Below are 21,419 nucleotides of genomic sequence, written 5' to 3'. Positions count from 1 at the left end.
TTGTAGAGAGAAAATACCCATAAATAGCTTTTCTAATAATTTCTGCATATAAAGTGATACTCCTATTACTGATACCTTTTATAGACAGGAATAGACACTGCCTTGATAAATAGTAAAACACTGTATAGTGGGCAGAATGTGGTTACGGGCAGAAGATAGGTACTGATACCAGTGGCTAAGGTGTCAGATAATTCAGAGGATGTGTTAGCCATATGCACCTAACTCATGGATTCCTTGCAATAGGAAGTACACACTTGTCATCAGGTAAGAAGACTTAATCGTTTGTTTTTGTTTTCTTTTTTTATTCGAGTATAGTTGACAAGAGTATTTTGTACAGTGAGCCAAAATAAAGAACTTAAAACCATTTACACGTTTGTGTAGCTAGCAGTTAGCAAAATGGACTTGAGATTTGGGAGTACATCTTCAGTCACAGTGTTCGGGGGGTGACAAATGTGTAACGAAGTATAATTTCTTTTTTTTTTAAGATTGATTTATTTTAGAACGAGAAGGAGGGGCAGAGGGAGAGAGAGGATCTCAAGCAGAGTCCACACTGGGCGTGGAGCCTGACCTCATGACCCTGAGATCACGACCTGAGCCAAAACCAAGAGTCGGACGCCTAACTGACTGCGCCACCCAGGCACCCTGTAATAAAGTAGAGTTTCTGATGATTATGTAGAAGTTGAAGAAAATAAAACAGGATTATGTTCTCGTAGTGAGGCAGGGGGAAGCTGCTGTGGCCAGGGTGAGCAGGGAAGGCCCTTCTGAGAAGGCACACGAGAATCAGGACCTGAATGGGAGGGCAGCCATGTAAGGATCGAGGATTACACAGTTGCACAGAGAAGGAACAATAGGGACAAAAAACCTGAATCATGGGCACTTGGGTTGCTCAGTCGGTTAAGCGTCTGCCTTCGGCTCAGGTCATGATCCCAGGGTCCTGGGATCGAGCCCCATATCGGGCTCCCTGCTAAATGGGGAGCCTCCCTCTCCCACTCCCTCTGCTGCTCCCCCTGCTTGTGCTCTCTCTCTCTGTCTCTCTGTCAAATAAATAAATAGATAAAATCTTAAAAAAAAAAAAAAAAGAATCATGAGCACTACAAGAGAATGAAGAAGTGGAGCTAAAAAGAAATGTTGAATCCCAACCTTCTGAATTTTTAATCTTTCCAGGGCCACCATTATGTTCCTTAGAGTGCTTATAGAGATTCTTTCACAATGATTATCCTTAAAATCATACAGAAATGTGTAACTTTATTAAAGTATTTCTTATTTCCAAGTTTCTGGATCCTTTGTTTTCTTCAGCATGCAACATACTGTCAGAATTTCTCTGAAAATAGCTACATCTTGAAGAAGACAGTGATTTTAGTAATTCCACTTAATTATAAATGACTCATAATTCTAACAATCTTCTCTTGGACTTGAAATCTGCTCAGTGGCATACTAAACTCTAGAAACATTTCTCACTGATTCAGACTTTGGAACTTGGTTGTTATCTCTTAGAAACTCTTGCAGGTGCGAGGGTCACTGTTTCTGTGTTGGGCTTTTAGTTATCATGCCTATTTCCCGAAAGTTACTCCTTTTACTTTCTGTATTACGGCTAATGCTAAGGAACTGTGCTCTTTTTGTTTGTGTTTTTTGCTAACATGTAGACTATAGACTTAAGTTTCAAAAATCTTTCAAGCTAAGTGTAAGAGATTTATTTGAGGTGTTATGACATAACCTTTCATAGTAGTTGACCAGTGTATGTTTAATCTGCCAAGCTCCTGAGCTTCCAGAAATGACGTCCAAACTAAGCGAGAGAAGTAGTAGACCAGAGAGGTCTGACCTGTACTTCTCATTTCTGAAAGTTGGGGGTGGTGGTGGGAGGCTTGGCAAGAGTGTAGCACACAGACCTGGCTTTGCTGAGAACAGAACAGAGGGAACCTACAGGGTGAACATCGTTCTGCAACCAGAAGAGAAGGTCCAAAGCACCTCATCAAAGGAGTTGGGCAGAAAGTCAACAACTAGCTTCTGAGGTTTTGCAACCGAGTCTGGTTTGGATGCTGAATGCAGAGTGGATCAGGAGAACTTTCCGTCCGAGAGGGCTTTGACAAAAAAGGAGTGGATTCTATCTACCCAAGGTGGAGTATCAGGGACCAGGTTTACTTTCCCACCTGATACAACCAAAAACCAGACAAAACAATGCTTTTTAAGACCCTGGACATCAGGCAAAGAAGAGAAGTGATCCTTGGTGGACAGAAAACGGGTGCGGTGAGACCTCTGCTTGCCCCCGCATTCTGCCTTGAGAGAGTTTCCAGGCTACAGGGCAGGGCGGGGGGGCCCGACACATTCTGAGTCGAGGAAACAGAGCCGGGAGTCCGAGAGACTGAGGCAGCCAGTGTTTATAGGACACAGGGCCAGAGAGGAGAGGGCTGCGGAGAGGATCCCGGAAATCCACCAGGGGTTTCCCTTGAATATCCAGCAGCATACTTTTATAATGCACGTGAGGAGACTCCCAGAGACAGGAGGGGGAGAAAAGGCAAAGGACTGGCTCACAGTTGCTGTTGCTTACCCAGTGCCTGTTCTCAACAGCCCAACTGGAAAAACTTGTAATTCATGGGACATTGGGAAGAGCACTCAGGAAAGTCTTCTCTCGGTAGGGGGTATAATTAGCCCCCGAATGAGCCCTGCTCCAGACCTGTTTAACAAATCATGAAAGCAAGCATCAAAAGGACCAGACTGTTTCCAAGGAAATTATCCTAAAACAAAGCTCAAGAATATTTGTAGAAAGACCCGAATATCTAGCACCCAAAAGGTAAATCACGATGTGTAGCATTGAATTAAAGATTACTCAGCAAACATGGAGATAACCAATCAATCAAAAGCAATTCAGAACTGATAACGGATGTTAGAATTAGCATACAAGGACACTAAAACCAGTTATTGTAACTATTCTATAAGTTCAAAATACTAAGTAGACACATGGAAGATGAAAAAAGGCCCAAACCTGTCTCTCCGTTTTTCTCCTTTTACTTCCTCCTTCCCTATTAGATGCTAGTTTTAGGTGGTTCCCAGGTGGTTAACTGATAGTAAATTATTGTATTTATTACACTATAGTAATCACATCTGCTAAGTCAGTGACCTCTTGATAGGAGTCTATGAATATATGGGGTTCATGAATTTGTAATCAAATCTTACATTTTCTTTCAAAATGAAACCTAAGCTTACGAGTTGGCAAGGAATTCAACAAATTCTTATTCTGAAGTATCAGAGAATAAATCCTGACAGTGTCAGACTTTATACATAGTCACAAGAACAGATGTAGCTAGAATATTTTAAGAGGTTATTAGATCCTTGGGTTGACAGTAAATATAGTTCAGGACTGATATTTAAGTTCTTCAAGCTTTATTTTAAACAATGAGTATCTGTTTGCCATCAACATTAAAAACTCACGTTCTGTCTTGATTCTTGAAAAATAATATTTCTCTAATTGGTTACAGTACTCTTTTCCTGAACTTTTTCTCCCAGTTGTGTAAATGCAGATCTGTATGTTGGGGCTCATCAAGATGTTTGTTTTGACAGAGACAGTAAAAACTTAAAATATATATTTGCTGTTGAAAGTGGTCAAGACTAAAAATACAGCAACCTTGAGAAAGGTTTACTGAAATTCGGCAAACATTAATCATGGGTTTACAAAAAAAAGGTAATCCTTTTTCTGAAAATAGATTGGTTATAGCTCATGCATTGTAATCTACAGAGTCTGTAATAACTTTCATTGTTCTAGAATCGGTTGGTTAAATTCAGAATAATAATTTACATCTTACATGGCCCAGTACCGTTTTGGAGTTTGTTATGTTTCCTTATTGGTTACTCTTTTTTTCAGAGATGCTTTCAAAAGTAGGAAGCCGGTTATTTTAGTCTTCAGGTGAGCATGGCTAAAACATGGTGCGACCCTTTGCTTTGCCCCTCAGGCATTCTTGGTGGATTCTAGAGAAGGGACAGGCAGAGAGATGCTTAGCAGCCTGCCCCACCTGCTCGCTCTGTGGTCAGTGGCCGGAAAAGTCAGGGGAAAGACAGCAACAGGAAAGGGAGGGTGCCACCTGCTCTTCTTGGGCTGCTTGCTCTCGCATGGTTACATTGGCCCCGTTTCTCTGTGGTCTCTCTTCCTACCTGCATTCTGCCATTTCTAGTCTTCGTCCTGGCTCAGAAAAATGGCACTGTCGTTGTTTCAAAGGACATTGGGTCATTAGCTACTGGAGAGGTTTGATCCTGGATTTCAAAGAGGGACATTCTCCCCCAAAGTGAGCAACGTTTTTCTTTCTCTCTGGAAGTTCCATGCCATGTTCTGTTTACGACGAATTCTTCTCGTTATGCTGATATCAGAGAAGTGCATTACTGTCATATAAAACAGCACATTATTTCTTTGAGGAGGAGAAGCTGATATATAGCTCTCAAGGATGAACTCAGATGAGAATTTATCACTTGATAGCAATGTTCTGTGCTTTTACATGGATTTAAAAACAGAGTATTCCATAAAATTATAAACATTGGACTGACTCAAGGAAAGTGAAAACACTATTTTACCTTATAAGCGAACTTTTAAAAAGATTTATTCATTCATTCCATTGAAAGGACAAGATGCTTGGCACACTAAAGTGAAAATATTGATAGAGAAAGAAAATTGAATAAAGGTTGTGTAACATGAAGACGTTAATAGAGACACAATCCATGATGTACTTTGAATATTTAATCTGTATTTTTTTCCCTTAGTTTTTGGGGAGCCAAGTCCATTGACAAATCCTTATTTACCTGACTTCTTGAAGCTGTCCATTCTTGACTTCTGCAACACTGGGTTCCTAACATTGCTTCTCTACCCTGGGTTGGTTTTCAGTTTCCTACGTAGGTGCTTTAATGTTGGTATTCCCTTGGCTTCTGCTCTGGGTTATTGCCGCCTCCCATTCTGCATACCCTCCCCAGGTAGTCCTTCCATCTCCTTGGCTCATCTACCACCCACGTGGTGACCATGATCAAATCACTGTCTTCGGTTCAGGTCTCTCTTCGACCTGGAGAATCAGTTGCCATCTGGACATCCTTACTTGGACATCTCAATGGACGTCTCAAGAGCAGCCTACCCCAAATTATGTTCCACAGCAACACTTGACCTTTTCTTGTCTCAATAAGGCATCACCATCTATAGATCTACCCATTCCACAAACATGGGAGTCATCAAAATCTCTTTCCCCCTCTACCACCATCTCCGCTCAGTTCCCAGTCTAGGCCAGTCCTGTGTTTCATGAATCTGTTCTTGCCTTTCTGTCTTCACTGATCCTTTCCAGCTCACATCTGTGCAGCCTCAGTCATAGTGACAGCTTCCTCCATTAGTCTCCCGGTCTATAATCGTGTCCCTCGGACCATTTATATTACTGTCATTTTTTTTTTTCTAAAATACAGATATGATTAAGACTTCTCACCATCTTCAAGATGAAAACTCAGTTATGATGATTGTGTTAGTTAGGTAACAGTAACATTTATTTAGCATTTACTGTGTGCCAGGTACTGTGCTTAAAAACTGTAGTCTAAATTAACTCAGAGAATTCTCATAAGGACTGTCTCAGGAGACGTACTCTCCTTTTTACCAGCAAGGAAAATCAGACTAGGGGAGATTAAATAATTTCCCAGGAGTTGGCAGAGCCAGGAAGTGGCAAGGCTACACCGGGACCAGTGTCTCTTGGACTTAAAATTGTCTCTTCATACCCTTTATGTTATATCAGCTCCACACAAAGCTGTCCACCCTCTGGGACTGGATGCTGTGGAGTATGAAAACCATCTTGCTTCTCTCAGAGCTTTGATCACTTCAGCTCTCATGACTGCCAATTATAAAAATGAGCAAGCAAAGTTTTTCCGTAGTGGTACCACTGGATCACAAACACGTCTGGATGTGGGATGCATGATTTTTTCCTTTAATCTACCTTCTGCCCCATCAGCCACACGCTCACCATGCCTGTGGGTACATACGGTTTCAGGCAGTGTTGCGTGGTTAGATGATGCCGAGAAACAACAGACCACAGCCTTGGTAATAACTGAGTGGTAGACTGGGTTTTTTTAGGAAGTTGGATGGCCAATTAAAAATTTTGAATTAAAAAAAAAATCAGTAATACAAAGGTATTAGAATTCTTTCATTTATTTGATGATTTAAAAATTAGTTACCATGGGTTAGTCACTGAACCCTTCTCAGTACATCAGTGAGAAGAAAGGTGTTTAACAGATTTTTTGAAACTCACTCGATATCTTCAAGGGCATGCTGGGTTTTCCCTTTAGTTCACATCAGTGATGATGGCATTCAATTTTAGTTTCATCAGTTTCCTAAAAAGCAATGTGCTTTCATAGAGCTGAGTGGACCCAGATGTTGCCCCAGAATTTGGGGTATCTCTGACTTTTATATACACGACTCGTATCCAGTAGACTTGGTGGTTTACTTTACTTAGGTACTTTCTGGTGGGGCTGAAATATCTTAGGTCGGTCACAACGTGCATTTACGGAGGCTGTGTGCCCTTGAACTACACTCTGGGTGCCACAGATCACACACGCTTGGAGTCCGAGAGGCACAGATTTTATTCCCAGTCCTCTCTCTTACTAACTGTGTAGCCTTTGATAGTCAAGCCCCGCTTTCTTCATTGTATATGTGTTATATAGTAAGAGCTCAGTAAATATCCCTTGTTCCCATGTCATCCTTCTTTATCCTGCTTCCTTCAACCACCTGCGTCTCCCTCCAACTCAAAGAGATTTGCATGGAAAACAGGCCAAGGAAAGTAATCTTGCAAGTTTGGGGGGAATTTAATCCATACATAACTTAATGCTGCCACCAACCATCTGATCTCCTAGACCTTCATTATCTTGGGGGGGGGGGGTATTTTTTTTTAAATTCCAAATCTTTGTTACCATATCGGTCAGACTCTTTCCAGTCTTAAATGCCAGTATTCTAGGATCCTCTCATTTCATTATTTTTTAGGCTGTGCTTTCCCGAAGTGGATAAATATATGGATCTATGTTAATAGCATGATAAATAAGGACTTAATGCAGTTTTTACAATGAACTAGCTGCTTTTTAAGAGGCTTCATTTTACAGATAATGTTAAAAATGTCTTGTTCTGCAACATATCCCCTGGGCAGGATCTATGTAAGAAATAAATAACAACAGGGATTTCGAAGATACAGATGGTTTTGAGAAAATTCACCTCAAGCTAGAAGGCCAGCTCTCTTTCCCCTCCCCCCTCCCCCCACCCACCTTCTGCCCTATCAACCCCAAACCCACCAAGCCTGTAAGGATACACATTTTCATGACTGTAGGATGCAGGGAACAACAGACTTGATGATGATGAGTGGTAGGTGGGCCATTTTGAAAGAGGTGTTGTGAGATCTTTCCTGTGAACAGTTAGTCATGGTGATAGATTCTGTCCATCAGCCGTAACAAAGGGACGCCCTTCAAGTCTGTTCTAACCAAAAAGTACTGCTGGTAATTCTTAAAAAAAAAAAAATTCCCCTAAATATTTTCAGACGTGAAGAAAAATGTTTGAGTTGATGCTGCAGTTGGCTTTTTGAGTGTGGTAGCTTGCCGCACAGAATCCTTGTGTTAGCTTTCTGTCATGGATTTGTCCTTGGGGAAGCCGTTTAGTATTTAGAGTGTGCCTCCATCTGTGAGATGATTGTATTTATGGAGATATTTATCCAGTGGTTCCAATCTGTAAGTTTGCATCTGTGAGTCTGATTTAGTTGATTTCCATACATGTACAGATTTAATACATTTCCTGGAATATTCCACAGACTATTTATTAATATGATTTTTTGTTCTTTTTATTCTGCCCTTGTAACTCAACCCCTGTAGGGAAAAAGATTAAATAGCACTTTCACCCTTTGGAAATATTGTTAGATTTTGAGTCTGGTGTTATTTGTTGAATGTTTTAGTTTCAGGGTTCATTATGCTGAATTTTGTAAAGGCATTTGCTGAACCGAGTACATTTTAAAATATGGTAAAACCTAAGAGAGAGTATTTCAGTTCTTTCTACTTATTTGAGCTTTGAAAATACTATTAAACTATGAAAAATAAGAGACTCAAATTTTTGGAAATGAAAGTGGCAAACACATGAGATACTTTGTGATCAGACTTTTTTTATAAAGAATAAAATTCTCAGGGCGCCTGGGTGGCTCAGTCAGTTGGGCATCTGCCTTTGGCTCGGGTCATGATCCTGGGATCGAGCCCCGCGTCGGGCTCCCTGCTTCTCCCTCTGCCCCTCCCCACTGCTCGTGCTCTCTCTCTCTCTCTGTCTCTCAAAAATAAATAAAATCTTTTAAAAAAATTTCTCTATATTTGCAGCAAGGGCTTCCTTGAAGAAGCAGATCTTAGTCATTCCTTGATTTTCTGAGTGTCAGTTGGGTCCGACTCTGCACGTGGATGGTCACAGTGGGTGAGACAGGACTTCTGCACGCCAAGCCCATAACTGTAGAGATGATGTCTGTACAGAAATAACTACATCACATGAAGTTTTATAACACCAATAAGAGTTAAGCACTATAGGAGTTTAGATAAGGGGAGATCGCCTATTGGGTGTCAAAGGTGAACTTGAAAACTGTTCCACACTGCTCATTGTCATTTCCATTTCTAATAGAGTTTGGAGAGTGACCAGAACTTAAAACACCTGCTTAACCTATGCCTTTCATTTGGTTAACTGAGAGAGTGATATAATGGTTACAAGTAAAATATCTGCCGTGTCCTCAGTAAGCGTTACCCATCATCCTGCAAAACTCAGGCCCGTCCTTGCTCCTCCAGAAAGCCTTTGCTACAAACCAAGGTGTACGCGTTGTTCCCTCTTTATTCCTCGAGAAGCCTCAGCCTGTCGTTACCAGAGCACCCATCTGTAAGATCAATTTCTAATTGTCTCTCTCACTGGAGTCCCTTGAGGTTATGAGACATGCATATTCTAAACCTAGCACTATTCCTAATGTCTAAGGCTCATAAATTTTTGTTGAATGAATGATTGAACACAGCAAAAATTACAGTCGGTATAAGAAAATGGGTACAAGGTTGATAACAGTGATGGAGAGAAATGGATGAATTCAGGGTCTGTTTTGAGATAGAAGTGACAGGGTTTCTTGATGCATTGGATGTGAAGAATGAAGGAACGGATAAAGTGTACTTGAGGAAGTTGGTGATGCCGTTAATGATACTCAGGAGCCTGGAGAAGAGTAGGCTGTCTCGCACGTGCTGTTTGAGAAGCCTGCTCCGCTGGAGTGGAGATCTCAAACACGCAGTTGCATGGGAGTCTGGAGCTCAGAGAAGAGATCAAGTTAGGAAATATAAGTCCAGAAGTCCACGTATAGTTGATATTTAAGGCTACATAGCTAGGTGAAATTGCCTTGTGAGAGAATGTGAGTGAAGGATAGAGCGAGAGAGAGAGCCCAAAACCAGTCTTGCCACGAGCAATCCAGTGCTGTGGTCTGGGAGAGGTGGAGGGGCTAGCAAAAGAATCCAAGAAAGCAGGAAAAACTAGAGGGAACTTTCTCAAGGTATTGCCAGTTGGGTCAAATGCTGCTGAGGGATTCAGATGAAAAGTGAGAAGTGATCATTGCATTTGGCAACAACAAGGTTGTTGACCTTGACTCTGCAGGGGTGGGGTCTGGAAGCCAAGTTGGAATCCGCCCAAGACTGGGAAGTCGGGGAGAAATCTGTAGGAGCTACATTTTTGAGTAGCCGCCTCAGCGGGGTGGGCATCGTGTCTTTCAACATCACCAGATTATTTCATCAAATTCCGAACTGAACTCCCACACTGTTCCTCTTCCCAAGTGTTCCATTATTAATAGACTCACGTTCCTCCAGCGGTGCAGACCGGAACCTCCACGGTGAATGTCCTCCTCTCCTTCCTCCGCTTATCCCCATGGGATCAGTTGCCGGGACTGTTGAGTCTTCTCCATAGCATTTTGCAAACCAGACCCCTCCTGTTCATCGCCCTTGCCACTTAAGTTGCTCTTCCCAGGCACTAATTAGCTCTTCTTCAAACTCCTCTGTAGTTTCCTGAGTACTCCCTGCTTTTATTCTCCCCCTTGTCGGTAGATCTATCCATCACAGCTAGAATGCTCTTCCTAAAGCACAGCTTTGCTCCTGCTAGTCTGCTAAAAATAAAACCAGATCCTTTTAGCCTGGCACTCAGAACCCTCTACCTTTTTAACCTTGTCTCCCACACGTTTCTCTTCATTCAGCCCATTGTTCTCAAGTGCTTGCTCTTGCCTAAATCTATAACCTGCATCATCTGACCTTCGTGCCTTCAGTCTCACTGTCACGTCTGCTTGGCAAGCCTGTCCCTCTCTTCTCTTCTGTCGCCTGTACCTCCAGATGCTTATGATCCCTAATAAATGTGAGGTCTGCCCTAAAAACCAGGAAATTTCAAGGCTTTCAGTGCCGCTGCTGTACTGTATCAGTCCTTTCAAAGTTCCCTGACACTGATTTTTCCTTTACACCATGGTTATCCTTCCCTTCGCTACCTCAGCCAGTGTTCCTTTTTAGGCAGTGGGTATGGGAATGATTTCCTGTCTGGAAGGAAGTTTCTCAGAGATTTTACTAACAGTGTGGGTCATGATATTCCGTAAATAGAGGACACTGACACGGCGCTGCTAGGCTTCTCCCCATTTCCCGGGCAACACCTTCCCGTTGAGGTGACGGGGCAGCCCGAAGGTTGAGAGGTGAGCACCCACCTCCTAATGAGAGGCAGCTTTCCTCCATTGGGCAGCTACCCATCAAGGAAATAGATGATTTGTCTGGCTTTTAGTTGTTGGGATTTGGGGATTTGGGGGTGGGAGTAGGGGAAACATCTCTGAGATTGTTACTCTTGAGTTCCAGCTTTTTAAAACAGAAGATGCCTTTTGGGAATTTTGCTCAGTGTTACACATTCTAAAAGACAGAAAGCCAGCGTGTTCTAAAGCTCCTAATCAGAAAAGAATTACTCATTAGAATATGGAACTGAGGGCTCTGTCATCCCTTCCACCTCTCAAGGGGCTTGGGGAATTGCTCCTGGGAGGGCATCAGTGGGAAGCACTTCGAAGGTGTCTTTGCAAGATGTTCTCTGACAATCCATGTTGCCTCTCAGGTATTTTCAGTTTCATCCCTTTATTGGAGGATAAAGTAAGTTTTAGGCACGTTTAACTTGTACCTAATTAATCTTTCAAGAATGAAGTGGGACTGCTGGCTGAAGGGAAACAGTTGCATTATTTTTTTTTTTTTTTTAAGATGGGATTGAAAATAACATTCTTTGTCTCAGTTAACGAACTATGTTGCTGGAGCGCTGTTAGGAGGAATTGGGTGTTTTGGAAAAAAGGAGTGAGGTGACCGTCTGATTTCAGAGCCTTTCCTTGGCTGTGACAGGAGTAATCCATGCTTGGCCTCCCAGCAGGCTCATTGCCCGTCCCCCCACCAGCTGTTGATTGCAGTCAACTATTTTGGAACATGAGGGGTATTGTAATTAGTGGTGTGGAAAACTGACTTGCGAATTCAAAACAGCCCTCGATGTTTAGAAAAACCTAGAGTGCAAGTAAGAGATAAAGTCTCCTATTCTGAGTGAGATAACAAGCTTTAACTAAATAAACTCACCTCCTCAATAGTACTTCTTATCAGTACCGATAAAGAGGGAAAATCTAGTTAAAAAATTAGGAAGGAAAACCTGAAAACAACTTACTTTTTGTCAAAAATGTTTTGTCTTATGATTGTTCATCTATTTTCTGCTGCTGTACATTTCCCCAGGAAACTTGGTGTCTCAGGATCCTTAATTAACACTGACAAAATGACAAACCAGAGCATGTCCTGGAGGCTTGGCCCTTTTGTATCAGGATGAGCTGTGGACCCCAGTCCTTTGATATGTGCTTTCCTCTTTCACTTAAAAGGGGAGATAACTGTTCTTATTCTGGATGATTATTAACCAAAGATCTCAAAAATCTGTTATTTAATATTGAGCCAATTGTTAAGTGCTTTTATAAATTGATTCTTACATATATGAGATGATTCATAACTGGTATTAAAATGCTTTTTGTGGGGCGCCTGGGTGGCTCAGTCGTTAAGCGTCTTCCTTCGGCTCAGGTCATGATCCCAGGGTCCTGGGATCAAATCCCACATCAGACTCCCTGCTCCATGGGAAGCCTGCTTCTCCCTCTCCCACTCCCCCTGTTTGTGTTCCCTCTTTCACTGTGTCTCTCTCTGTCAAATAAATAAATAAAAATCTTTAAAAATAAATAAATAAGTAAAATGTTTTGTTTTAATAAGTGTTTTAATTGTTTAAATTCTGGTAGAATTTTTTTAAGCCATTAGTAAAGTAATAGCAGAAAAACTGAAAAATTGTATTGGTAATTTCAGTTACTTTAGACTAATTGTATTGGTAATTTCAGTAAAGCGTGTGGGAACATCCAGAAACACCACTCTGGGCTTTTAAAGTATATGCCTTTTTATTAAAATATAAGAGCAGTTTCCAGTAAGAATAGATTATTTTAAAATTTACATTTTCTTAACAGATAAAAAAACCCCAGACTCTTAAATACAGAGAACAAACTGGTGGTCGCCAGAGGGGAGGGGAGTAGAGGAATGAGGGAAATAGGTAAAGAGGATGAAGAGGTACAGATTTCTAGTTATAAGTAAGTCGCAGAGATGGAAAGTACAGCATAGGGAATATAGTCAATAATACTGTATTAATGTTTGGTGACAGTTGGTGACGACACTTATTGTGGTGAGCACTGAGCAATGTATAGAATTGTTGAATCATTTATGTTGTACACCTGAAACTAATATAACACTATGTAATTATACTTCAAATAAATAAAATTTACATTTTTTTTTTCTACAGGAAGGAACTCGAAACCTTCAAAGGTAATTTTGTGTTTAATTCTTCACTTTAAAGTAAATGAGAATTAATTGATGTCAGATGTTCTCTCTTGATGATGAACTCATTCCTTTTTCTTTAAATCAGTTTACATCAAAAAAAAGTTTACTTAATCCTGTTTTTGTAAGTTTTATTTAATCACAACTGGTTTTGATATCCTTTGAGCTATAACACATATACTAAGTGAAAGTTTCTGCTGATGACCATTGCAAGTAATATGTTAGGATGGCATAGTCCTAACTTTGAGGTTGTTGTGAATCCTAGTTTGAGAAGATTCTGGTTTCTCGTGTGCACAGTCTGGGCCATGTGGAGAGGGCATGGTGATAAAGAAAGAGATGCGATCGATCCATCAGTCACCTGAAACTTCCAAAAGGTGTTTGGTGCTGGGTCCTGCCCTGCCATTGTCTTGTAACTTTGGATAAGTCTCTTGCCTTAATTTATGCAGGCTTGGTTTCTCCACCTGTAAAATGAGACGCTCTGTGAACTGTATTCTGAGATACCAAAAGCACCCCGCATTGCCTTTTCATTTTAGGGACCTTTTGAAGGTGGGGCACTGGAAAAATAACTCCAGGTCGTGTTGACCCTTGCTGGTCAAGGAACAGCACTAATGCAAAATAGAGAAAACCACAAACTCTCCAGCAGCTCCGAACCCTTCCAGCACACTGTTTTTCAGTTGCTGATAAGCAATTACTCAGAGAAGTCAGTGTTCTCTGACAGACTCATCCCAGTAACTAGGAAGGCTTTGAATTATTGCCTTTTATAGTACACATTAAACTAGTTTTATGCTTATTGTATTTCACATAGAAGTTAGTATTGACTAAGATTTACTGAATGAGTAAAGATTGTCCCATTTATCATTTACAGTTGAATTGTGTATGGTTTGTTTAGGTGTTTTGGGAAAATGACTAACCTTCAAGATAAAAGGTATAAAGGCTATTCCTGCTGTGACTCTAATTGAACAGACTTGTTTGGCTGGAAGATCTGTTTACCTGAGTACAGTTACAGTACAATGATTGAGTTTGTGGCTAGTTTGCTGAGGGTAATGTTAAGTGATCGTGTGATAGAATGTGTTCTCATGGTTATCATTATTCCTAATCAGTTTGTGCACCAGGACTCATGTACGTTATTTTCCATCTGTGGTTGAAAATAAGATTTGAAATCCTCATAAAATGTTCTTTTCCCTCTCATTCTTTCTTTTTGTAGGCTAGTATCTTCTTATATAACATTAGGAGAAGGAAAAAAGCAATCAAGTTAATACTGAAAGACAGGCAGGGACACAGATGATGCAAAATGTCAACTTCACTTCATCTCAGTACTGGAGCCTTCCCCCCCCCCCCCCCTTTTTTTGGTATGACAGTATTCACAGTAAAAGAAGAGGCCAGCCATTTGTAAAAAGGTTAGGTAGTGTTACATATTACTCAAGAGAATAATTCAATTAATGCTGACATATCTCATTTATACACATGTGCCTAATTATGGTATGGCATGTAACGGCGCATCCCACCCACCCATAAGCCAAGTAAAGCTCTTATGTTTGAACAAACTGTAAATTGATTATTTCATCATATCAAAAATTTTTAGTACCAATATTCATTGAAAATTCTTTCCTTCTGAGGGTTTTGCTAATATTTCAAAAGCATGAGTAAAAGAGAAATGTAACTGTTCTTTCAAGACATTCACCAAGGAAGGAGGAAAAAAGAAAGGAGAAAAATCATACAAATTTTAACAGTTTCTTATATTGTTTGAATGTTGTCTTTGGTTTTCCGATATAGGTTACAGGAAAGCAAAAGATGTTACTTTGTCTAATTGTTTTATTCAACTCTTGTAGTTGTATTTGGAAGCTTTTTTTCTAAGTTGGTAAAAGGCTAACTTTGGGGAACAAAAACAAAATTAGTAACCCTCAAAGATAGTGGTACAGATCAGTATCATCCACGTTCCGGATTCTTCCTCTGTACCCCACGGATGTTAGTACATTCCCAGGTGCCGTCTTGTAGCATGGCTCTACAATATTATTGAGCTGGCTATTTATTGTTCGTTTTTTAAAATATTAGCAGGAAGGTTTTCTCTGTTCCCTGAATATTTCTTTGTTTTTTGTTTGTTTAGAGAGAGAGAGAGAGCCGGGTGGGGGTGGGGGGAGGGACAGAGGGAGAGAATCTTAAGCAGGCTCCCCGCTCAGTGCAGAGCCCGACATGGGGCTCCATCTCACAACCCTGAGATCATGATCTGAGCTGAAATCAAGAGTGAGATGCTCAACCAGCCACCCAGGCGCCCCTCCCCCGAATATTGCATTTTTAAAAAACTTTTAAATGATAGTCCCTTGAATATTAAACAATAGAAAAAGGAGGGTAGGATTTCAGAAATCTTTAATTTTTATTTTCAGTGGGGAAGGAATTCTATTATTGTAAGCATGTGTAGAGTAAATAAAGTTTTCACAGTGCTTAAGGACATAGGAAATTGGCCATGAATAGACCTGTCTGTTCATTAGGCATTATTTATCATTTTTCCATTTTAATTTTAAAAATAGATTGTCATTCTTGGGGCGCCTGGGTGGCTCAGTCCGTTAAGCGTCTGCCTTCGGCTCAGGTCGTGATCCCAGGGTCCTGGGATCGAGCCCCACATTGGGCTCCTGGCTCAGCGGGGAGCCTGCTTCTCCCTCTGCCTCTCTCCCTGCTCATGCTCTCTCTCTCTCTCTGTATGTCTGTGTCTCAAATGAGTAAATAAAATCTTTAAAAAAAAAAATTGTCATTCCATGTATAAATCTAAAAAATCACTCGTAAGATTTTTAAAGTATAAGTCTAGAAATATTGCGCCACTGGATTGGATATTGCTCGTACCACCATCATTCCTAATTTAACATGGCTTTCTATGCAGACTCATTCTATCTTCACTTAAGCACCTCACCAAATTAACCATCGTTCTCCACAAGATGTACTGACTGATACCCAGAGCATGCTGAATACTCAAGGCTGATAGGTACTCCCCAGTACACCCAAATACTTTTATTTCCACTACTTGCATTGAATGCTCACCCAGGGTGAGTTGTTTGCTCTCCAACTCATTTATACTTGTTATTATAATCTGCAGTTCAATTAAATATCAGAGAAAATGATGAAACCTCAGTGTTAAGGAGAACTGTTTGTAAGAAAACTAAGTTGACAGCTTTGGAAGACTTGGTATAGGTAAAATAGGTAAATAGATTTTAAAATTGCTGCAAAAGGTAAAATTCAGAATTAGAAAAGAATTGGGAAAAAATAATAAAAATCCTGAAAGGTTCCATACATGGATTGTTTCAAACATCTTAAATTCCTGCTCTGCTTTTTAAAATAGACTGGAAATTTTATTCACGGTGTTATGGTAGCTTATGCAAGAATTTTCAATCAGTGGATCTATGCTCAAAAAATTCACGAATTGAAGTATGGTTATATTTTATATTAAAGTGTTTGTACATGTGTTTTTAATGGATTCCTATATTAACTGCTTTTTTAAAAATTAAATTACCGGGGCTCCTGAGTGGTGCAGTGGTGCTTCCCTACTCTTCATTTCGCCTCAAGTCATGATCTCAGGGTTGGGAGATCGAGCCCCGTGTTGGGCTCCATGCTCAATGTGGAGTCTGCTTGAGATTCTCTCTCCCTCTCCTTCTGTCCCTCCCACTTGTGCTCTCTTTTTCTCAAAAATAAATAAATAAATCTTAAAAAAAAATTAAATGACCAACATGGGATCCAGTTGTGTGCTATAAGAGGATGTCCATTGTAATCTCTTTAATATAAAATTACCCAGCCATGTCAGAAAGGTGACAGACAGTGTGAAGACATGCCAGGATTTAGGAGTTAACCACTGTCACAGTGAGTGGATCATCATGAGAGGATGTGGGCAAAAGCAGCTAAGGCCAGCCTGATACAGTGTGATCACAGTTATGGTCCAGCTATGGAAAGTGAAGCCAAAGAAGGACATAGGGCTGGAGTGGTTAGAGAAATGGAAGACCAAGACAATTTAGTGATAAGGAAGGACAGAGAGGAGAAAGTTTACAGGAGAAGTGGTTATCAGTGATATAAGTAATGCAGAATGGGGAAATCCCATTGGATTTGACAGTGGACAGATTGTCATATTGGTAATTGGTAATCGGAAAGAGCTATTTGTAAAGGGAGAATCCAGATTGCAAATCAGAAAATCAGAAGTGTTATGAGAAGTTAGCATACAAAGGTGATGTGAACTCAGTATTCTTTCAAGAATGAATGGAAAGAAATGAAAAAGTAACATGAGAGAATCAGGGTTAAGGTCAAGGGAGAGGGTGAAATTGAGGATATTAAGGAGTTGAGTAAGATCCTGGAGAAGAGGGAAGGCAGTGATATCCAGATGAATTATCCTTGGAAAGGATTCAGGGACATCTCTTTCCCTGAAACCTTAGAGAAGGAAAGATGCCTGGTAATATGGGGAAAAGCTGACATGGAGGGAAGAAACAATTTTTTGAGAATCCATTTAGAGTAAGATGGTCTGAATTTTGCAGGGCTAGGCCCAGAAGTAGAAATAAAAACTGAAGCAAATATGCTGGGAATTGGGAGGACGCATATAGTGGATCAGCAGTGTGGTAATCTTGGAAGCCAGTGAGAGCATGGTTAAAATGCCTGGCCATGGAATTCAGGCTAGCAGGGAGAGGCCTGACTAGACCAGGAAAATAAGCAAGCTATGAGGCACTGGGGATGGTGTGCACCATAAAGATGGAGAGCACAGCAATGGTTGAGGTAGATCTTGGGATCAAAGATGGAAGTTTGAAATCTTAGCGGTGGAACAGTTCCCAGTGATGACAATCGCAAAATTTGAGTAAAAACAGAAGTCATAAAATTGTAGAGGTTATCTGTATCAGAGTTCTGACGCCACTGGGGGTCTCACGTGTTTGGATGACTCTTGGATGTGAACTGTAGATACTTCTGGCTTGGCAGCCTTAGCATGCTATAAATCTGGATGTATGATGTATGGTAGGTGGTAAACTTGGGTAGCGTTTGTAGATTCCACCCAAGAGTTAGCTTAACATGTAAGGTACGACTGTCCAGCTGCCATTTGGCAATATTGAAGTGATGGAGACTCAGGTTGGATCATATAACTGCTCTCTGTCCTCAAGGAGCTAAAGCGCTGGGATAACGCTTGTAGGATAAAAAGGCAGATCCATACGTTTAATGTAATGTAAGAAATATTATAATAGAAATAAGCACACTAAGGCAGGAATAATGGACTACTTAGAGAGAGGCCGTGGCACTTGAGCTGGATCTGAATGAGGAGTGCTTACCAGGTTGGAAAGGGTAATAAGGACATTCCAGAAAGAGGAAAGAACAATTGCAAAGATGCAGAGATGTTTATTTCGAGAACACAAGTTAAGATTTAACTTCTTGTTCAATGAGGGAACTACAAATAATTTGTTAACAGCTAACACATATGGTGTGTGGGGCAGAAGCAGTGAGGGCTGCAGTTGAGATGTAGGCAGGGACAAATGATACACAGCCTCAAATGTCACAAAAAGGAGTTTAGACTTTTTCCTTTGGGCCAGTGGTCTCCAAGGAGGGATGTGACTATGCAGAATAATAGGAGTAGAGAAGAAAACTGGGGCTTCACTTGTTTCTTTTTTATGCCTCCCTTTTAGACTGCAGTTTTGTGTATATTATATAATAAACTGGTACAGGAGTTCATGTATATGATATATAAATATACAAATCTGGGTTACATGTTAAAGGTTTTTAACTCATGGTGGAAGTCCATGGTAAGGGAGCTTAGAGGAGGGTTCTATTGTAGCTGATAGACACAGGGTAGGAGTGGGAGAACGCTAAGGTTTATTATGGTCGTAGAATCAGATGTGCATTATAGAGCAAGTGTTCTGGTGTCATGTAGATCGGTTGGAGAGCAAATCTAGAAGAAGAGATTTGTTGGAAAACTGAGAAAGATTTGGATTGACGGTAGTGGTAGATTGGAGAGAAAGACACTGGGTGGAATCAAAAGACTTTTCTAACTGCATGGGGTTCCTTCTTAGACTTCTGGCTAGGACATTTGCACACATAGGTTCTTTGCATGCACCAAGCAGTGTGATACAGGTCAAAACAGATTTGGGAGGGAATGGTAGTGAATTCGGCTGTTTTTTTTGGGGGGGGGGGGTGATAAAAGTACCACTTTTGCAGGCAAGTTCCCCATAACCTCACATGGTATCCAGTAGATTGAGAAATGGTTTTATCATTTATCCAGTAGATTGAGAAATGATTTTCGACAACAATTTTATTGAGGTTTGATTTGTGTACGAGAAGATTCCTCCATCTTTAAGTGTACACTTCATTGATTCCTACTAAATTTATAGAGTTGTGCAGCCATCACCACAATCGAGTGTTATGGCATCTCCATCCCACACAGTGGTTCCTTTCTGCCTGTTTGCGCTCAGTACCCGCTTGCCTTCCCAGGCCCAGGCCGTCAGTAATCAATGTCTGTCTCTATCAATTCACCCTTTCTGGACATTTCATATAAATGCAATCATACAATTTGTAGTCTTTTTGCATCTGGATTTTTTCACTTAGTTTTAAATTTGGGGGCTTCATCCATGTTGTAACATTGTTCTTTTTTTATTGACGAGTTGATATTACACATACGAATACATTACATTTTGTTCATGCATTTACCAGCTGATGGACATTTGGATGGCTTCCAGTTTGGGACTATTATGGATAATGCTGCTATAAACTTGCACGTGCAAGTCTGTGTGGGGACATATGTTTTCATTTCTCTTGGGTATATAGCTAAGGCTGGAGTTTCTGGGTCTTAGGATAAGTTTAAATTGAACTTTTTAAGAAGCTGTGTGACTGTTTTTCCAAAGTGTCTGCAGCGTTTTCCATCCCCACCAGCCACGTGTGAGGGTTCCAGTTTCTCCCCTCCTTGTCAACACTTGTTATTGTTAACTCTTACTTTTAGGTCTGTGATCCATTTTCTCTCCCATGATCCCTTCTGAGTTATTTTTTCTGTTTGTGGGATGTAAGAGTCTAAGTTGTTTTTTTGTTGTTGTTTTGTTTTTTTACATATCCGTATCTGGTTGTCCCCGAACGGTTCTTCCGTTGGACTTTCTTTTCCCCCATCGAATTGCTTTGGTAGCTTTGCAACAAAACAGTGGCCATAAATATAAGCGTTTATTTCTGGATTTTCAATTTTGTTCCTTTTAGTCAGCACCACACTGCCTCGATTACTGTGGCTTTGTAATAAGTTTTGAAATTGGGAAGGATGAGTCCTCTAACTTTGATCTTTTTAAAAATTGGTTTGACTATTTCAGGTCCTTAGGAGTTCCATATAAATTTTAGGATCATTTTGTCAATTTCTTTAAAAAAGAATGAATGCCGGGGTTTGGGTAAGGGATTGTGTTGAATTTATAGAACAGTTTGGTGAGAATTGCTGTCTTAATATTGAGTCTTCCAATCCATGAACAAGAACTGTGTCTCCATTTCTTTAGGTCTTCTTCAATTTTTCTCAGCAGTATTTTATTTTCCATCTATAAGTCTTGGACTTTTGTTAAATTTAGCCCTAAATATGTTATTCTTGTTGAGTGAATTCTCTCTTGATCATACTAAATTTGAGGTGTCTGTGAGACATTACAAGTAGAAGTGTCCAGTGGGCCCGTGGACCTTAGGAGAAAGATCTGAACTATACGTGGGAGTAGTCTGCATATAGGTAGGAGGGGAAGCCTTGGAGAGCAGGCAGAATCCACAAACAGATGACCATGGATAGAAATCTAGGAAGCACTACCATTCACCGGACAGAGAGAAGAAGAGAACTTCAGTTGACCCTTGGACAATACGGGCGATAGGGGCACTGACCCCCTGTGTGGTTGAAAATCTGTGTAGAACTTTCGACTCTCCAAAAACTTAACTACTGTAGCCTGTTGACTGGAAGCCTTACCAATAGCGTAGTCAATTCGCACATGTTTTGTATGGTATGTGTATTATATACTGAATTCCTAAAGTAAGCTAGGGAAAAGAAAATGTTATTAAGAAAATCATAAGGAGGGCGCCTGGGTGGCTCAGTCGGTTAGGCGACTGCCTTCGGCTCAGGTCATGATCCTGGAGTCCCGGGATCGAGTCCCGCATCGGGCTCCCTGCTCGGCGGGGAGTCTGTTTCTCCCTCGGACCCTCCCCCCTCTCATGTGCCCTCTCTCATTCTCTCTCTCTCTCAAATAAATAAATAAAATCTTTAAAAAAAAGAAAATCATAAGGAAGAGAAAAACACATTTACAGTGCTGTCCTGTACTTATTGGGGGAAAAAATCACATGTAAGTGGGTCTGTGCCGTTTCAAACCCCTGTTGTTCAAGGGTCAGCTGTGGTTGCTTATCGTGGAGGCTGAGGACGGTCAGCTGCAGAGGTGAGGGTTTGAAAATTAAGCAGAACATTTCCAGGAAATGTCAAGAAGCAGCGTCCTACTGTTGTGGAGAGGGCAAAGAGAAGGGTCGCTTAACCTGGCAGTTGGACGCCGATTGGTGGTTGGTACTAGGAACGGTTTCAGCAGCAGGGGTGTTCACGTGTG

The 21,419-nt window shown here is 40.8% G+C and overlaps 1 protein-coding gene across 1 annotated transcript in view; it reads left to right on the top strand.

The window, feature by feature from the left end:
- Positions 1–21,419, top strand: part of DTNBP1 (dystrobrevin binding protein 1) — a 121,628-nt gene that overhangs the window by 47,252 nt on the left and 52,957 nt on the right. The window contains exon 7 of the mRNA XM_034985717.1: positions 12,848–12,870. Within this exon, the coding sequence (XP_034841608.1) occupies positions 12,848–12,870 (23 nt within the window). The remainder of the gene's footprint in view (positions 1–12,847; positions 12,871–21,419) is intronic.

Source organism: Mirounga leonina, unplaced genomic scaffold, assembly GCF_011800145.1.
Source record: "Mirounga leonina isolate KUSES-001 unplaced genomic scaffold, KU_Mleo_1.0 Mir_366, whole genome shotgun sequence".
In the NCBI taxonomy this organism is placed as follows: Eukaryota; Metazoa; Chordata; class Mammalia; order Carnivora; family Phocidae; genus Mirounga; species Mirounga leonina.
The sequence above is the reverse complement of the archived record's forward strand: the minus strand, read 5'-3'. Positions and strand labels throughout refer to the sequence as shown.